At 49.1% G+C, this 18,931-nt stretch overlaps 1 protein-coding gene across 2 annotated transcripts in view; it reads left to right on the top strand.

Annotated features, from left to right (window-relative positions):
* The window catches only part of MYO5B (myosin VB), a 340,466-nt gene that overhangs the window by 104,016 nt on the left and 217,519 nt on the right, over window positions 1-18,931 (top strand). For both annotated transcript variants that reach the window (XM_075586196.1, XM_075586185.1), the window contains exon 2: window positions 15,651-15,761. In XM_075586196.1, coding sequence (XP_075442311.1) covers window positions 15,651-15,761 — 111 coding nt within the window. The remainder of the gene's footprint in view (window positions 1-15,650; window positions 15,762-18,931) is intronic.

Below are 18,931 nucleotides of genomic sequence, written 5' to 3'. Positions count from 1 at the left end.
GCATTGATTTTGAGCAACACCCGCACCACTTGCAACTTTTGTTTTGTTGTATTTGAAATCTCTGCATTAAGTGAATCTGGCAAATTAGCTTATTGAGCGGAATCACAATGCACATGTTCTGAATTCTCAGCACGTCGCTTGCAGATTCTGTCCCTTTTGTTTTCACCTGCCGGTCACAAAGCCGGCGCAAAGTGTTGCCCACCTCGATTTGTCAACAAGTGGAAAAATCCGGAGCACAGCGCAAAACCGCAAGGAGCCAGACTTGACAAACAATAAAATGGATATAGGTTTATTGAAGTGAAACTTCTTTAGTGGCACCTCATTCGAACTGGGGCAAAAAAGAATTGTGGAGACAGAAATGAAACGGATGTGACGTCAGTGCTGGCAGTTGAGGCCGGGCTGTGTTCTGGCTCAGCCCGACCCCAACACTGACATCACACCCGCTCCACAAATCAATGCGGCCGCCGCTCCTAACGGCCTGATGGCCGCCGCACTCCCCACACGGCCGCTGACATATACGCTCGCCGCCGGCACCGCTCCTAACGGCCGCTGCTCCCCCCACATGGCTGATGACATATGCGGCGGCGGCGGCGATAGCCGCCGGCGCCGCTCCTAACGGCCGCCATTCCCCCCGCACATCCGCTGCCAAGCCGCGCATGCTCAGTAATCATGGGGACTGGAGTAAAGCCACGCATGCGCAAAAGCGGTTGGCAGCGGCGCCGTTCCCCGCCCGCTGCCACGGCTGTAAACATGTGTTGCCGTTCCCCGTCTGCTGCCCGGGACAGCAGAGACCGCCCGACCGGGACAGCCCCCCCTCACACCCTTTCCTAACCCGAATGGGACCTCCCTCACAGCCCACACATGTGCCCGCCTAACTTCCACTACCGCTGCCATGCCGCGCATGCGCAGAAGCGGCTGGCAGCGGCGCCATTCAGCCCTCCAGTGATGCGGGCGTTTCCGGGCCCCCCAGGAAGCGGTGGTACAAAAACCCGGGCGCAACCCGTGCGGACCCCCCCCCCCGGACCCCCCACACACTGACGGACCCCCCCGGACCCCCCACACACTGACGATCCCCCCACACACTGACTGACCCCCCCCGGACACCCCCACACACTGACAGATCACCCCAGACCCCCACACACACTGACTGACCACCCCAGACCCCCACACACACTGACTGACCACCCCAGACCCCCACACACACTGACTGACCACCCCAGACCCCCACACACACTGACTGACCACCCCAGACCCCCACACACACTGACTGACCACCCCAGACCCCCACACACACTGACTGACCACCCCAGACCCCCACACACACTGACTGACCACCCCAGACCCCCACACACACTGACTGACCACCCCAGACCCCCACACACACTGACTGACCACCCCAGACCCCCACACACACTGACTGACCACCCCAGACCCCCACACACACTGACTGACCACCCCAGACCCCCACACACACTGACTGACCACCCCAGACCCCCACACACACTGACTGACCACCCCAGACCCCCACACACACTGACTGACCACCCCAGACCCCCCCACACACTGACTGACCACCCCAGACCCCCACACACACTGACTGACCACCCCAGACCCCCACACACACTGACTGACCACCCCAGAGACCCACACTGACTGACCCCCCCAGACCCCCACACACACTGACTGACCACCCCAGACCCCCACACACACTGACTGACCACCCCAGACCCCCACACACACTGACTGACCCCCCCAGACCCACACGCGCACTCTCTGTCACACGCGCACTCTCAGTCACACGCGCACTCTCAGTCACACGCGCACTCTCAGTCACAAGCGCACTTTCAGTCACACGCGCACTCTCAGTCACACGCGCACTCTCAGTCACACGCGCACTCTCAGTCACACGCGCACTCTCACGCACACTCTCAGTCACACGCACACTCTCAGTCACACGCACACTCTCAGTCACACGCACACTCTCAGTCACACGCACACTCTCAGTCACACGCACACTCTCAGTCACACGCACACTCTCAGTCACACGCACACTCTCAGTTACACGCACATTCTCAGTCACACGCACACTCTCAGTCACACGCACACTCTCAGTCACACGCACACTCAGTCACACGCACACTCTCAGTCACACGCACACTCTCAGTCACACGCGCACTCTCAGTCACACGCACACTCTCAGTCACACGCACACTCTCACGCACACTCTGTCACACGCACACTCTCAGTCACACGCACACTCTCAGTCACACGCACACTCTCAGTCACACGCACACTCTCAGTCACACGCACACTCTCAGTCACACGCACACTCTCAGTCACACGCACACTCTCAGTCACACGCACACTCTCAGTCACACGCACACTCTCAGTCACACGCACACTCTCAGTCACACGCACACTCTCAGTCACACGCACACTCTCAGTCACACGCACACTCTCAGTCACACGCACACTCTCAGTCACACGCACATTCTCAGTCACACGCACACTCTCAGTCACACGCACACTCTCAGTCACACGCACACTCAGTCACACGCACACTCTCAGTCACACGCACACTCTCAGTCACACGCGCACTCTCAGTCACACGCACACTCAGTCACACGCACACTCTCAGTCACACGCACACTCTCAGTCACACGCGCACTCTCAGTCACACGCACACTCTCAGTCACACGCACACTCTCACGCACACTCTGTCACACGCACACTCTCAGTCACACGCACACTCTCAGTCACACGCACACTCTCAGTCACACGCACACTCTCAGTCACACGCACACTCAGTCACACGCACACTCTCAGTCACACGCACACTCAGTCACACGCACACTCTCAGTCACACGCACACTCAGTCACACGCACACTCTCAGTCACACGCACACTCAGTCACACGCACACTCTCAGTCACACGCACACTGTCACACGCGGAATTCACACTTAGTGCAAATAGCTAATACATGGGATGTGTGCCGAGCACGCGCATTCTAAGTCAAATTTATTTGCGTTTTGTCATTGAGATTGTATTTTGATTTTTAATTAAAACATCACCAACACAAATACAATTTCTGTGACAAAAGTCAAAGAAGTTTCACTTACTATGCGCGTGCACAGCACACACAGCTTTTTTTAAGCCATTGCCGTAAGTCTAAAAAAAAAAAAGCGAATCCGCGGATGAGTTTCGCACCAAAGAAGGGCGCTTTGTCAACATCTCTATTTAGAAGGGCTTTATCCTCCTCCAAAGTAATGTTTCAAATTGTTGCAACATTCTTTCTTCAGCTGTTCCATGCAGGATAGGACACCCCGCGTGAGCAAATTCATACACATGACGGGTAAAAGAACCCTATAAGCTAAAATCCCTGGGAAATACACTTCTAACCCCCAGAACGACCAAGCATATCTGCAGGAGAATTATATCATCCACTACACCCAAATTACTACCTCCTTAGGCTGCGGTCCCAGTCTGCACTGTAGCACGCGTGCCAGGTGGGGGGGGGGGGGGTGGGGGGCACGTGCACAGCGCTTTACTGCAATCTGTGCCAGATGCAGGAGATTGTGACAGGAGGGGGGGCAGGGGGGGCTTTTCAGGGACGTGGCCATGACCTCACGCGGATGGTTCGCCCTCATTGGCCGAATTACCACTGGGGGGTGTGGCCACCCCTCCGTCGCAAGTTTTAAACACAATTTTGCTGTCTTTTGAAAAACTGGTAGTAGAACGCGGCTGCCAAATGCGCGCAGAGGCACATACTGGGCCCAGCCCCAATAAGTGGGCAGTACTTGTTCGTGCAGCGCATGCTGAGGCGTGCGCTATAGAACGTACTGGGGCCACAGCCTCACCGGGAAATACTTGCCACTAAATATTACATGCAGCTGAGGCTTGCCTCGTCATTCATTGTACGTGTTACTATTGCTTCGGTGATGGCAATCCGTGTACAGTGGATGGCCCATCCTGCCCAACGCAGAGCGGCAGTTTGATGCTGGGTTTGTAACTCACAAAGCAGAATGAATAGAAAGTGACAGACGGGACATCCTGTGGTTCATGTGATCCATTGTGGACTTACAGCTGGGATTCTCCGAGGCCTCTTAGCTCTCATAAAATAGTGAGTGGATCCACTGCTGCTGCCCGACAGTTTTATTTGTTTATTTTTACGAGCAGATTAGGCTCCCTCAAGGATCTTGATTGAATGCCAACAGCTTGGTATACATTATTGATGTTGCCAGCCTTGTAATTCTTCCAGAGAACTCTAAGCGGAGCATTTTATTGGAACGGTCTTTGTGCTAGTATGTATGGCTTGGTATCTATATCTAACCTTCTTGATGCATTCCTTTGGGCTGACTAACAACTTTGTTTTTTCCTTCATTTTGCGAGATATTAACGCTATTTTGTTTTTACTCACATTGACGCGTTGCAGCCGTGTGTAACCATGTAGATATATGGTGTCTGTACACTGACTTGCAGGAACACTCATAATCAACCCACGGCACTATACCAGGGACGTATCACTGCTTGAGAGAAACTGACTCTAAATTCAGCAGGGCGCTGGTTAATTGCAGACAGGCAATTAACTAGACTGCACCTGACCACATTAGAGCTCTAAGAAAAGTCTCTTGTTGGAAACAGGAGAGAGATTCCTTAGCTCACATTTTGTTTTTGTATGATTTGCCTGGATAAAGAACAGGCTCAATAAAGCCGAGATATAATTTCACCCTAATCGGTCTCCATTATATGAACCTCTGCACACATCTTACAGGCACTTTAGGGACAAAAGAAGACAAATAGCCTTTCCAGCTAGCAACGGGGACCTATTTAACGAACAGGGAATTTGTATGAAGACTCTGTGTTTGCTTTTCAATGCAGTGAGGCATTGCAGCTAGAAAACTATGCATAAGGCTGTTTCAAATGGACAGAGACATGAAATACGGGAACTATTACACCGATATAGCTTTTGAGGCTCTGGCTAAACAGGGTCTTGAGATTTAAATTTGAATTGTAGACACAGCGTGACATACATGCAGACCTATCAACTCCCACTGGTATTCTAAATCTCACCGATTGAGTCTACCTCACTAATTTTTCACATCACTAAGATAGTCTTAAATGGAGTCCGACTACTATAAAAGAAAAAAGGACTTGCCATTTTTGCCTTAGAACTCCCACTGATACTTGGAAATGGACATCTGCCTGTATGTGTTTGTCCTATCCCAGGAGATGAGAAACAAACAGGCCTACTTACAGTATAAGCGTCTCATGGCTGTAAAACTGGTGTAATCCTTGTGCAAAACAGATACTTTCAGAGCTCACTAGCGCAGTGCTAAGTGTTGTTTTTTTATCTGGAAAGGGTATTTCAGTAACTATAACAGCCGTTAGTGTTAAGGAAGAGAGATGTTCCCCCTAAGGCCTCGGGCATGGTGCCTCGGGCCGCGCTGATTCGCGCTCCTGCTCTGCCTCGCCTGCTCAAACTGGAGCTTTTTTGTGTCCTGGCAGGCGAGGCAGTGAGCGCGCTTTGGGGGCGGGGGCGAAGGCGGAATGGAGGCGTGGCGGGAGGCGGGGCTATTCCCTCGCTCCCATTGGATGTGAGCGGTCACGTGACCGCTCCTCCGCTCCCCTGAGCGGCACATTTTAAATTTGCCTGTCTCTCCAAAATATCTGAGCCTCCGCACGCATGCGGAAGCGGCTGCTAAAGCCGCGCTGATGACAGATGCAGGGGGTAAGTGCATCTGCTCAGCGCGGCTCAGCAAGGCTCACCGTACTATGTCCCAGGCCTAACAATGCCTATGCACAGAGATGTTAAAATGAACGCAGGCACTTAACATGATGTTAGTTAGGTGGTCATAGCTAAACTTGCTCTTACTGACTTCTAGACCCCGAAATAGGGAGGTTTTATAGGGTCACGATATATATTGATCTGGTATAATAACTAAGAATGTTATTAACAGCGTTATAGTCCTCTCTTTTTATTGTTGCTTAAATACCTATTCAGGGGGTGGATGGGAGTAATGTCACCTTTGGGTAAGACATGCGTAACGCCATGTTATTTGAAGTTAATATCATGTTAAGTTGACACTACCTTGTATTAAGTCTGTGCTAAAGAGTTAATCGGCTGCGGTTGTTTTTGCATATACTTAGCTGTGTGGATTTACATTAACCTCAGGGAAAATAAGGTCCGTTCTTTATTTTGATGACGGTATGTTATTAGCTCCAAGTTAACAGACCTCTGCGGGACTGGGCCATAGATGCAGTTCCAGATTAGAAGTGTCGGCGTCCCAATCAGAGGCAGACGTTCATTCTTGTCCAGTAGACACAGACACTATTGAGCCATATTACAACCCTTGTATTATTCCTAGTACAGCAGGGCCCTGCTTCTCGGTGCTCCGCTTTTCGGCGATCCGCCGATACGGCGTTGCCGAGAAGGGGGCCGCCATGTTGCGCCATGTCTGCGCATGCGCAGAACGGGCCGACCAGGGGTCGCGCATGTGCAGAATGGGCCAGCCAGGGGTCGCGCATTCGCCGAATGGAGGGGTTTCCTTTTGTCGCGCATGCGCAGAACGGCGCATTGCCGGTCTGCACGTGGCACCTAATGAAAATGGCCGGTTCGACTTTCCGGCGATTTTCGCTTTACGGCGGGTCCTCAGATCGGAACCCGCCGTATCAGTGGGGCTTTCCTGTATTTCATTATTTAGAATGTATATGTAGCACCTGTTCCCCCACCCTAAGTGAGATCATCCGGCTACCTGGTGGTGCGGTGCTTACCTGTGAGGCTGGAACAGGAGGCTCTGAGTACTCCACGGTGGTGTGGGAAGACATCAGGACAGGTTTTCAGGGTGGTTCATCTCTGGTTACAGCGCCTCCAGCCAGCGAGGATCCTGGGATGACCAGGATGGTCCATGCTGGCAACTTCTTAGTGACCCAGACAGTTATCCACATAGATGTTTAACTGAGGTTTATGGTCCTGTCACAGCATTCACTTGCATAAGACCCTGCAGGCCCCATCCAGCTCCTTATCCTTGATGACATACAGTACAGTATAACACATACTCCCACTCCTCAGGGGGAGGGGAGACAGACTGCCTGACTTCTAGGAGCGTGTCTATATACCCAGGGGATGGGCTTTTAACCCTAACCCATAACAGGGCAGGTCTGATACTGACAGGCATCACATAAATTGCACGTGATGTGTACTGGTAGAACGGCTCTCTCTCTTGTAGATGAGTACTGGTGGAAGGGCTCTTTCTTGTAGATGTGTACTGGTAGAAGGGCTCTCTCTTGTAGATGTGTACTGGTAGAAGGGCTCCCTCTTGCAGATGTGTACTGGTAGAAGGGCTCTCTTGTTGATGTGTACTGGTAGAAGGGCTCTCTCTTGTAGATGTGTACTGGTGGAAGTGCTCTTTCTTGTAGATGTGTACTGGTGGAAGGGCTCTCTCTTGTAGATGTGTACTGGTAGAAGGGCTCTCTTGTAGATGTGTACTGATTGAAGGGCTCTCTCTCTTGTAGATGTGTACGGGTAGAAGGGTCTCTCTTGTAGATGTGTACTGGTAGAAGGGCTCTCTCTTGTAGATGTGTACTGGTAGAAGGGCTCTCTCTTGTTGATGTGTACGGGTAGAAGGGCTCTCTTGTAGATGTGTACTGATTGAAGGGCTCTCTCTCTTGTAGATGTGTACGGGTAGAAGGGCTCTCTCTTGTAGATGTGTACGGGTAGAAGGGTCTCTCTTGTAGATGTGTACGGGTAGAAGGGCTCTCTCTTGTAGATGTGTACGGGTAGAAGGGCTCTCTCTTGTAGATGTGTACGGGTAGAAGGGCTCTCTCTTGTAGATGTGTACGGGTAGAAGGGCTCTCTTGTAGATGTGTACTGATTGAAGGGCTCTCTCTTGTAGATGTGTACGGGTAGAAGTGCTCTCTCTTGTAGATGTGTACGGGTAGAAGGGCTCTCTCTTGTTGATGTGTACGGGTAGAAGGGTCTCTCTTGTAGATGTGTACGGGTAGAAGGGCTCTCTCTTGTTGATGTGTACGGGTAGAAGGGTCTCTCTTGTAGATGTGTATGGGTAGAAGGGCTCTCTCTTGTTGATGTGTACGGGTAGAAGGGTCTCTCTTGTAGATGTGTACTGATTGAAGGGCTCTCTCTCTTGTAGATGTGTACGGGTAGAAGGGTCTCTCTTGTAGATGTGTACGGGTAGAAGGGCTCTCTTGTAGATGTGTACGGGTAGAAGGGTCTCTCTTGTAGATGTGTACGGGTAGAAGGGCTCTCTCTTGTAGATGTGTATGGGTAGAAGGGTCTCTCTTGTAGATGTGTACGGGTAGAAGGGCTCCCTCTTATAGATGTGTACGGGTAGAAGGGTCTCTCTTGTAGATGTGTACTGGTAGAAGGGCTCTCTCTTGTAGATGTGTACGGGTAGAAGGGTCTCTCTTGTAGATGTGTATGGGTAGAAGGGCTCTCTCTTGTAGATGTGTATGGGTAGAAGGGTCTCTCTTGTAGATGTGTACTGATTGAAGGGCTCTCTCTCTTGTAGATGTGTACGGGTAGAATGGCTCCCTCTTGTAGATGTGTACGGGTAGAAGGGCTCTCTCTTGTAGATGTGTACGGGTAGAAGGGTCTCTCTTGTAGATGTGTACGGGTAGAAGGGCTCTCTCTTGTAGATGTGTATGGGTAGAAGGGTCTCTCTTGTAGATGTGTATGGGTAGAAGGGCTCTCTCTTGTAGATGTGTATGGGTAGAAGGGTCTCTCTTGTAGATGTGTACGGGTAGAAGGGCTCCCTCTTGTAGATGTGTACGGGTAGAAGGGTCTCTCTTGTAGATGTGTACTGGTAGAAGGGCTCTCTCTTGTAGATGTGTACGGGTAGAAGGGCTCTCTCTCTTGTAGATGTGTACGGGTAGAAGGACTCTCTCTTGTAGATGTGTACGGGTAGAAGTGCTCCCTCTTGTAGATGTGTACGGGTAGAAGGGCTCTCTCTTGTTGATGTGTACGGGTAGAAGGGTCTCTCTTGTAGATGTGTACGGGTAGAAGGGCTCTCTCTTGTAGATGTGTACGGGTAGAAGGGCTCTCTCTCTTGTAGATGTGTACGGGTAGAAGGGCTCTCTCTTGTAGATGTGTACGGGTAGAAGGGTCTCTCTTGTAGATGTGTATGGGTAGAAGGGTCTCTCTTGTAGATGTGTACGGGTAGAAGGGCTCCCTCTTGTAGATGTGTACGGGTAGAAGGGTCTCTCTTGTAGATGTGTACGGGTAGAAGGGCTCCCTCTTGTAGATGTGTACGGGTAGAAGGGCTCTCTCTTGTAGATGTGTACGGGTAGAAGGGTCTCTCTTGTAGATGTGTACGGGTAGAAGGGCTCTCTCTTGTAGATGTGTACTGGTAGAAGGGTCTCTCTTGTAGATGTGTACGGGTAGAAGGGCTCTCTCTCTTGTAGATGTGTACGGGTAGAAGGGTCTCTCTTGTTGATGTGTACGGGTAGAAGGGCTCTCTCTCTCTTGTTGATGTGTACGGGTAGAAGGGTCTCTCTTGTAGATGTGTACGGGTAGAAGGGTCTCTCTTGTAGATGTGTACGGGTAGAAGGGCTCTCTCTCTTGTAGATGTGTACGGGTAGAAGGGTCTCTCTTGTTGATGTGTACGGGTAGAAGGGCTCTCTCTCTCTTGTTGATGTGTACTGGTAGAAGGGCTCTCTCTCGTAGATGTGTACGGGTAGAAGGGTCTCTCTTGTAGATGTGTACGGGTAGAATGGCTCTCTCTTGTAGATGTGTACGGGTAGAAGGGCTCTCTCTTGTAGATGTGTACGGGTAGAAGGGTCTCTCTCGTAGATGTGTACGGGTAGAAGGGTCTCTCTCGTAGATGTGTACGGGTAGAAGGGCTCTCTCTTGTAGATGTGTATGGGTAGAAGGGCTCCCTCTTGTAGATGTGTACGGGTAGAAGGGCTCCCTCTTGTAGATGTGTACGGGTAGAAGGGCTCCCTCTTGTAGATGTGTACGGGTAGAAGGGCTCTCTCTCTTGTTGATGTGTACGGGTAGAAGGGCTCTCTCTTGTAGATGTGTACAGGTAGAAGGGCTCCCTCTTGTAGATGTGTACGGGTAGAAGGGCTCTCTCTTGTAGATGTGTACTGGTAGAAGGGCTCTCTCTTGTAGATGTGTATGGGTAGAAGGGCTCTCTCTTGTTGATGTGTACGGGTAGAAGGGCTCTCTCTTGTAGATGTGTACGGGTAGAAGTGCTCCCTCTTGTAGATGTGTACGGGTAGAAGGGTCTCTCTTGTTGATGTGTACGGGTAGCAGGGTCTCTCTTGTTGATGTGTACGGGTAGAAGGGCTCTCTCTTGTTGATGTGTACGGGTAGAAGGGTCTCTCTTGTAGATGTGTACTGGTAGAAGGACTCCCTCTTGTAGATGTGTACGGGTAGAAGGGTCTCTCTTGTAGATGTGTACTGGTAGAAGGGTTCTCTCTTGTAGATGTGTACGGGTAGAAGTGCTCCCTCTTGTAGATGTGTACGGGTAGAAGGGTCTCTCTTGTTGATGTGTACGGGTAGAAGGGTCTCTCTTGTAGATGTGTACGGGTAGAAGGGTCTCTCTTGTAGATGTGTATGGGTAGAAGTGCTCCCTCTTGTAGATGTGTATGGGTAGAAGGGTCTCTCTCTCTTGTAGATGTGTACGGGTAGAAGGGTCTCTCTTGTAGATGTGTATGGGTAGAAGGGTCTCTCTTGTAGATGTGTACAGGTAGAAGGGTCTCTCTTGTTGATGTGTACTGGTAGAAGGGTTCTCTCTTGTAGATGTGTACGGGTAGAAGTGCTCCCTCTTGTAGATGTGTACGGGTAGAAGGGTCTCTCTTGTTGATGTGTACGGGTAGAAGGGTCTCTCTTGTAGATGTGTACGGGTAGAAGGGTCTCTCTTGTAGATGTGTATGGGTAGAAGTGCTCCCTCTTGTAGATGTGTATGGGTAGAAGGGTCTCTCTCTCTTGTAGATGTGTAGTGGTAGAAGGGCTCTCTCTTGTAGATGTGTACTGGTAGAAGGGTCTCTCTTGTAGATGTGTACGGGTAGAAGGGTCTCTCTTGTAGATGTGTATGGGTAGAAGGGTCTCTCTTGTAGATGTGTATGGGTAGAAGGGTCTCTCTTGTAGATGTGTACAGGTAGAAGGGTCTCTCTTGTAGATGTGTACAGGTAGAAGGGTTCTCTCTTGTAGATGTGTACGGGTAGAAGTGCTCCCTCTTGTAGATGTGTACGGGTAGAAGGGTCTCTCTTGTTGATGTGTACGGGTAGAAGGGTCTCTCTTGTTGATGTGTACGGGTAGAAGGGTCTCTCTTGTAGATGTGTACGGGTAGAAGGGTCTCTCTTGTAGATGTGTACTGGTAGAAGGGCTCTCTCTTGTAGATGTGTATGGGTAGAAGGGTCTCTCTCTCTTGTAGATGTGTACGGGTAGAAGGGTCTCTCTTGTAGATGTGTACGGGTAGAAGGGTCTCTCTTGTAGATGTGTACGGGTAGAAGTGCTCCCTCTTGTAGATGTGTATGGGTAGAAGGGTCTCTCTCTCTTGTAGATGTGTACGGGTAGAAGGGTCTCTCTTGTAGATGTGTATGGGTAGAAGGGTCTCTCTTGTAGATGTGTATGGGTAGAAGGGCTCCCTCTTGTAGATGTGTACGGGTAGAAGGGTCTCTCTTGTTGATGTGTATGGGTAGAAGGGTCTCTCTTGTTGATGTGTATGGGTAGAAGGGCTCCCTCTTGTAGATGTGTACGGGTAGAAGGGTCTCTCTCTCTTGTAGATGTGTACGGGTAGAAGGGCTCTCTCTTGTAGATGTGTACGGGTAGAATGGCTCTCTCTTGTAGATGTGTACGGGTAGAAGGGCTCTCTCTTGTAGATGTGTACTGATTGAAGGGCTCTCTCTCTTGTTGATGTGTACGGGTAGAAGGCCTCTCTCTTGTAGATGTGTACTGGTAGAAGGGTCTCTCTTGTAGATGTGTATGGGTAGAAGGGCTCCCTCTTGTAGATGTGTATGGGTAGAAGGGTCTCTCTCTCTTGTAGATGTGTACGGGTAGAAGGGCTCTCTCTTGTAGATGTGTACGGGTAGAAGGGTCTCTCTTGTAGATGTGTACGGGTAGAAGGGCTCTCTCTTGTAGATGTGTACGGGTAGAAGGGCTCCCTCTTGTAGATGTGTACTGGTAGAAGGGCTCTCTCTTGTAGATGTGTACGGGTAGAAGGGCTCTCTCTTGTAGATGTGTACTGATTGAAGGGCTCTCTCTCTTGTAGATGTGTACGGGTAGAATGGCTCCCTCTTGTAGATGTGTACGGGTAGAAGGGCTCCCTCTTGTAGATGTGTACGGGTAGAAGGGCTCTCTCTTGTAGATGTGTACTGATTGAAGGGCTCTCTCTTGTAGATGTGTACGGGTAGAAGGGTCTCTCTTGTAGATGTGTACGGGTAGAAGGGTCTCTCTTGTAGATGTGTACGGGTAGAAGGGCTCCCTCTTGTAGATGTGTACGGGTAGAAGGGTCTCTCTTGTAGATGTGTACGGGTAGAAGGCCTCTCTCTTGTAGATGTGTACGGGTAGAAGGGTCTCTCTTGTAGATGTGTACTGATTGAAGGGCTCTCTCTCTTGTAGATGTGTACGGGTAGAAGGGTCTCTCTTGTAGATGTGTACGGGTAGAAGGGTCTCTCTTGTAGATGTGTACGGGTAGAAGGGTCTCTCTTGTAGATGTGTACGGGTAGAAGGCCTCTCTCTTGTAGATGTGTACGGGTAGAAGGGCTCTCTCTTGTAGATGTGTACGGGTAGAAGGGTCTCTCTTGTAGATGTGTACTGATTGAAGGGCTCTCTCTCTTGTAGATGTGTACGGGTAGAAGGGTCTCTCTTGTAGATGTGTACGGGTAGAAGGGTCTCTCTTGTAGATGTGTATGGGTAGAAGGGCTCTCTCTCCTGTAGATGTGTACGGGTAGAAGGGCTCTCTCTTGTAGATGTGTACTGGTAGAAGGGCTCTCTTGTAGATGTGTACGGGTAGAAGGGTCTCTCTTGTAGATGTGTACGGGTAGAAGGGCTCCCTCTTGTAGATGTGTACTGGTAGAAGGGTCTCTCTTGTAGATGTGTACGGGTAGAAGGGTCTCTCTTGTAGATGTGTATGGGTAGAAGGGTCTCTCTTGTAGATGTGTACGGGTAGAAGGGCTCCCTCTTGTAGATGTGTATGGGTAGAAGGGTCTCTCTTGTAGATGTGTATGGGTAGAAGGGTCTCTCTTGTAGATGTGTACGGGTAGAAGGGCTCTCTCTCTCTTGTAGATGTGTACTGGTAGAAGGGTCTCTCTTGTAGATGTGTATGGGTAGAAGGGTCTCTCTTGTAGATGTGTACGGGTAGAAGGGCTCTCTCTTGTAGATGTGTACGGGTAGAAGGGTCTCTCTTGTTGATGTGTACGGGTAGAAGGGCTCTCTCTTGTAGATGTGTACTGATTGAAGGGCTCTCTCTCTTGTAGATGTGTACGGGTAGAAGGGTCTCTCTTGTAGATGTGTACTGGTAGAAGGGTCTCTCTTGTAGATGTGTACGGGTAGAAGGGTCTCTCTTGTTGATGTGTACGGGTAGAAGGGCTCTCTCTTGTAGATGTGTACTGATTGAAGGGCTCTCTCTCTTGTAGATGTGTACTGGTAGAAGGGTCTCTCTTGTAGATGTGTACTGGTAGAAGGGTCTCTCTTGTAGATGTGTACGGGTAGAAGGGTCTCTCTTGTTGATGTGTACGGGTAGAAGGGCTCTCTCTTGTAGATGTGTACGGGTAGAAGGGTCTCTCTTGTTGATGTGTACGGGTAGAAGGGCTCCCTCTTGTAGATGTGTACGGGTAGAAGGGTCTCTCTTGTTGATGTGTACGGGTAGAAGGGTCTCTCTTGTAGATGTGTATGGGTAGAAGGGCTCTCTCTCTTGTAGATGTGTACGGGTAGAAGGGCTCTCTCTTGTTGATGTGTACGGGTACAAGGGCTCCCTCTTGTAGATGTGTACGGGTACAAGGGCTCCCTCTTGTAGATGTGTACGGGTAGAAGGGCTCCCTCTTGTTGATGGAGTTCACAATGAAATGAGCCTGAATTTAGCTCCACTCTCCAGGAAATTATTTCATTTTCTTGTTCAGTGGAGTCATCTAATTTTCTTAGGGACTTCTTCGGCAATACGGCTAATAATCTCTTTCTACAACACATTTGGTTTTGGAATGCTAGCTCAGCCCTGCAATGCATGATCAATTAATTGGATTTATTTTGGAATTGGAAAAGTTTTTGTCTTCATTTCAAAATCAGCTCGTGACTTTATATCTCCTTGAGCCACACGCACAACACAATTGGAGTGTAAGCTCTCTGGTGCAATAACTACTTGTGCTTGATGATTGGATTTCTAACTCTAGATGTAAAATTGCAGTTCATTTAACTGTTTTGTTTCCCCCACTGGACACAATTGTAATTATTTACTGTTTTATAACTTATCCGGATAATTGCAATTTTTCATATTCTTGCAACATTCTTTCTTCAGTTAGGTTTGAGCCCTAATGAGCCTCTATCAAAATCAGTAACGGTGGTATATTCAGTAGTCTAAGACATTTGTCATCCTTTATGCCATTGGGCTTTGCATTTGCAAATAAAAATATCCACAACAAAGAGCTAAACCACAGTTAAAACAATAAACATATGTAATAGTCCTCATTAGGGTTGCCGATGGGAGAGCTGGGACAACTGTCCCAGGCCCTGTGGCTCTGGGGTGCAGCCCGACCAATACTGGAAGTTGGGTTCAACCTCCATGAACGTCTGCCGGCTACTTTCTGCTCAGCCTCGCTGCACGGCTAAGCCCTCTTCCACCATTTGAACCGAAACATTGGCAAATTAAGGAGACACAAAACAAGTTATGGTGGGTAAAAAAAGTTCCAAAAACCCTCCATCGTCCAGTATACAGCAAATAAAAATGGCAGACTGGTCTGCAACCCGGCATTTCACCATTATCTAATAGCATACAGTGCTTCCACTGCTGCCAGGGGTTCTGGGTAATGACATGCACATAAGTACTCAGTGTGTCACTTTTTACTTCTTGTCCAAATAAATGACCAACCACAATTGAAACTTATTAAGGAGTGCTACTCTTTATTCACTACAGACCATTGGAATAATATTCAGGAGGAGCTCTAAGATTTGTGTTATTCTATTTCCAGTGCTGATATGTTACTGTTGGTTATATGGAAGCATACAAAATGTTAAAATATTCATGGGTTACTTGAGATTGCACATTGCCCTTTTGGGGGCGGGGGGAGGGACGGAAAGATAATACCTGGGAAATATGCAAATGGCAAATAATGTATGCACAAACTATTTTTGCTGTGTCCAATTGCATTCTTTTTTCGGGCGATTTTGCATTGACAATATCTGATTTTACTGAAGAAGCTCCGGAGAAACTCAACGTTGGCCAAGAATAAGTGATACTGTAAATTACTGGAAACAGCAGGAAGCAAAACATGTTCTCTGCTGTACTTGAAATACACCATTCTCCAATATGAGGCGTTTAGGTAGGGCTTGAAGGTTTGGACAGAGGTGTTGGCTTATCCAAGCTTATTTTGATGCACATGACCTGCTACAACCGCAGTATTGCTGTAACACCAGCTACACATTCATGTGGTGACCATGTTCAATTCTCATGTCAGTCTTGGTTTTGTCTGTTTTTAGTATACACGGGTTTGGATTCCTGACCCTGATGAAGTTTGGAGGGCAGCGGAAATCATCAAGGACTACAAAGAAGGAGACAAAAGTCTGCACCTGAAACTTGAAGATGAGTCGGTAAGTAACTTCCTCACAATAGAGAGAATAAGACTGCACTACAGGTATAACACCATAAAAAGGTTAACATTGGAGAGGGCAATCCCTTACATGCACCTATTCAGCTGTTCCAATCCACCATCCTTCGCGTCCAGTCTCCCACTTCTCCTTCACATATCTCCCCATCACCTGCACCTTACTGTATATCTCTTCTCATCTTACACTTCCTGCTAACATTCACCCTATCTTTCTCCTTCACCCATCCAGCTCACCTTCTATCCCTTCACCCTACCTTTTTCCTCACGCCTTCACCCTTTCTCTCCCCTCTAATTTCAACCCTACCTTTTCATCAGTTTACCTATTAACTTCTTCCCCTCTCCCCTCGTGTTCTCTACTCATTGTGGCCCATTTCCGTGGGGCTCCTGCTCTCCTCTCTCTGCCGTTACCGAATCCTTTCTATTCCCCCCTCTCTTGCTTTTCCCTCCTTTGAGGCTCACACTGTCCAGATCTTCTCTCCTCTCCCTGTGGCGGTCATCTATCGCCCACCTACCTCTACTCATCCCCCTTCTGCCTTTCTCTCTCATTTTGAATCCTGGCTCTCTTTCTTTCTCTCCTCAGACTCCCCTGTTCTTCTCCTTGGGGACTTCAATTGCCACATTGATGACCTCTCTCTCCCTTGGGCTTCCCGCTTTCTTTCTCTAACCTCTTCTTTTGGCCTTCAACAGTGGACTGCAGCCAGCACCCACAAGGATGGCCACTACTTAGACCTGGGTTTCACTAAAAACTTCTCTCTCTCTGATTTCTCCATTTCCCCTTTTCCTCTCTCTGACCATCACCTCATCTCATTCTCGCTATCTCGCTTCTCCCCTTCTCCACCTCCATCTACCCCCCGGTTCTGCAGAAACCTGCGCTCTATTCACTTACCTGACTTTGAGTCCACGTTACACTCCTCCCTCTCCTCTCTCAGCTCTGCTACAGACCCTGACAACCCGGTCAGGAACTACAACTCTGCCTTGTCCTCCTCTCTTGATCTACATGCCCCGCTTTCTCTCTGCTGCACTCGCCCTTCTAACCTTAGACCCTGGCTAAATTCCCACACATGCATGCTGCGTTCCTCCACTTGTTCCTCCGAACGCCTCTGGAGGAAATCTCATACTCTCGCAGACTTTCTTCACTACAAATTTATGCTATCCTGTTTCAACTCTGCCCTCTCGCAAGCTAAACAAGCCTACTTTTCTTCACTAATCAACATGCACAAGTCTAACCCACGCCGACTGTTCTATGTCTTTGATACTCTACTCAAACCACCCTCAGCTGCCTCTCCTTCCTCCATCACCGCTCAGGACTTTGCTGACTATTTTAAGGAAAAGATGGAATCCATACGGCAGAACATCCCCTCTGTTTCTTCCTCCCATCCTACACTTCTTCCTAACTCTCCTCCTGCCTTCCTTGACTCTTTTTCCACTGTCTCAGAGGAGGATGTGTCACTGTTGATTGCCTCTTCTCCCTCTACCACTTGCCCTCTTGACCCCATTCCCTCCCATCTCATAAAACCTCTTGCTCCTACTATAATCCCTACGCTCACACACATTTTTAACTCCTCCCTCTGCTCTGGAACCTTTCCATCCTCCTTCAAACATGCAACAGTCATACCATTACTCAAGAACACCAAGTTTGACCCTACCTGTCTTTCTAACTATCGACCTGTCTCCCTCCTGCCTTTTGCCTCTAAACTCCTTGAACGACTTGTATTCTCTCGCTTGCTCCATTTTCTCAACACCTATTCTCTCCTAGACCCTCTACAATCTGGCTTCCGCACTGCTCACTCCACGGAAACAGCCCTCACTAAAATAACTGACGACCTCCATGCTGCCAAAGACAGAGGTCATTACACTCTGCTCATATTACTCGACCTCTCTGCAGCATTTGACACCGTGGACCACCCTCTTCTCCTTCACATTCTCCATACTCTTGGTATTCGGAACAAAGCTCTATCCTGGATCTCATCCTACCTCTCCCATCGTACTTTCAGTGTCTCTTCTGCTAACACCTCCTCCTCCTCTATCGATCTCTCTGTGGGGGTACCCCAGGGCTCTGTCCTGGGACCTCTTCTTCTCTTTTCTCTGTACACACTCTCTCTAGGTGACCTAATAACATCTTTTGGGTTTAATTATCACCTCTATGCTGACGACACACAAATATACTTTTCAACACCTGACCTTACACCTGCTGTACAAACCAAAGTTTCTGAATGTCTCTCTGCTATATCATCCTGGATGGCCCTCCGTCGCCTTAAACTCAACATGGCTAAAACAGAGCTCCTCATACTTCCTCCCAAACCTGGCCCTACTAGCTCCTTCCACATTACTATTGGAACTACCATCATTCACCCAGTAGCCCAAGCACGCTGCCTAGGGGGTCACACTCGACTCCTCTCTCACATTCGCCCCTCACATTCAAAACATTTCTAAAACCTGTTGCTTTTTCCTCCGCAATATAACTAAGATACGCCCTTTCCTCTGTTACTCAACTGCTAAAACTTTGAGTCAGGCCCTCATTCTCTCCCGTCTTGATTACTGTAACCTCCTGCTGTCCGGCCTTCCTGCCTCTCACCTGTCTCCCCTACAATCTATCCTAAACGCTGCTGCCAGAATCACTCTACTCTTTCCTAGATCTGTCTCAGTGTCTCCCCTCATGAAATCCCTCTCCTGGCTTCCGATCAAATCCCGCATCTCACACTCCATTCTTCTCCTCACTTTTAAAGCTTTACACTCTTCTGCCCCTCCTTACATCTCTGCCCTAATTTCTCGTTATGCACCATCCAGACTCTTGCGTTCTTCTCAAGGATGTCTTATTTTTACCCCCTTTGTATCTAAAGCCCTCTCCCGCCTTAAACCTTTTTCACAGACTGCCCCACACCTCTGGAATGCCCTTCCCCTCAGTACCCGACTTGCACCCTCTCTGTCCACCTTTAAGACCCACCTTAAGACACACTTGCTTAAAGAAGCATATGAATAGCACTGTGGATATTCTGAACACATGATACATAAAGCTTGGCCCCCTGCAGACGCACTTACAAGAACTCCCTCTTACTGTCTCTGTACGTTCTCCCTACCTACCAATTAGACTGTAAGCTCCTCGGAGCAGGGACTCCTCTTCCTTAATGTTACTTTTTATGTCTAAAGCACTTA

Source organism: Ascaphus truei, chromosome 1 (assembly GCF_040206685.1).
Source record: "Ascaphus truei isolate aAscTru1 chromosome 1, aAscTru1.hap1, whole genome shotgun sequence".
Classification (NCBI taxonomy): Eukaryota; Metazoa; Chordata; class Amphibia; order Anura; family Ascaphidae; genus Ascaphus; species Ascaphus truei.
The sequence above is the reverse complement of the archived record's forward strand: the minus strand, read 5'-3'. Positions and strand labels throughout refer to the sequence as shown.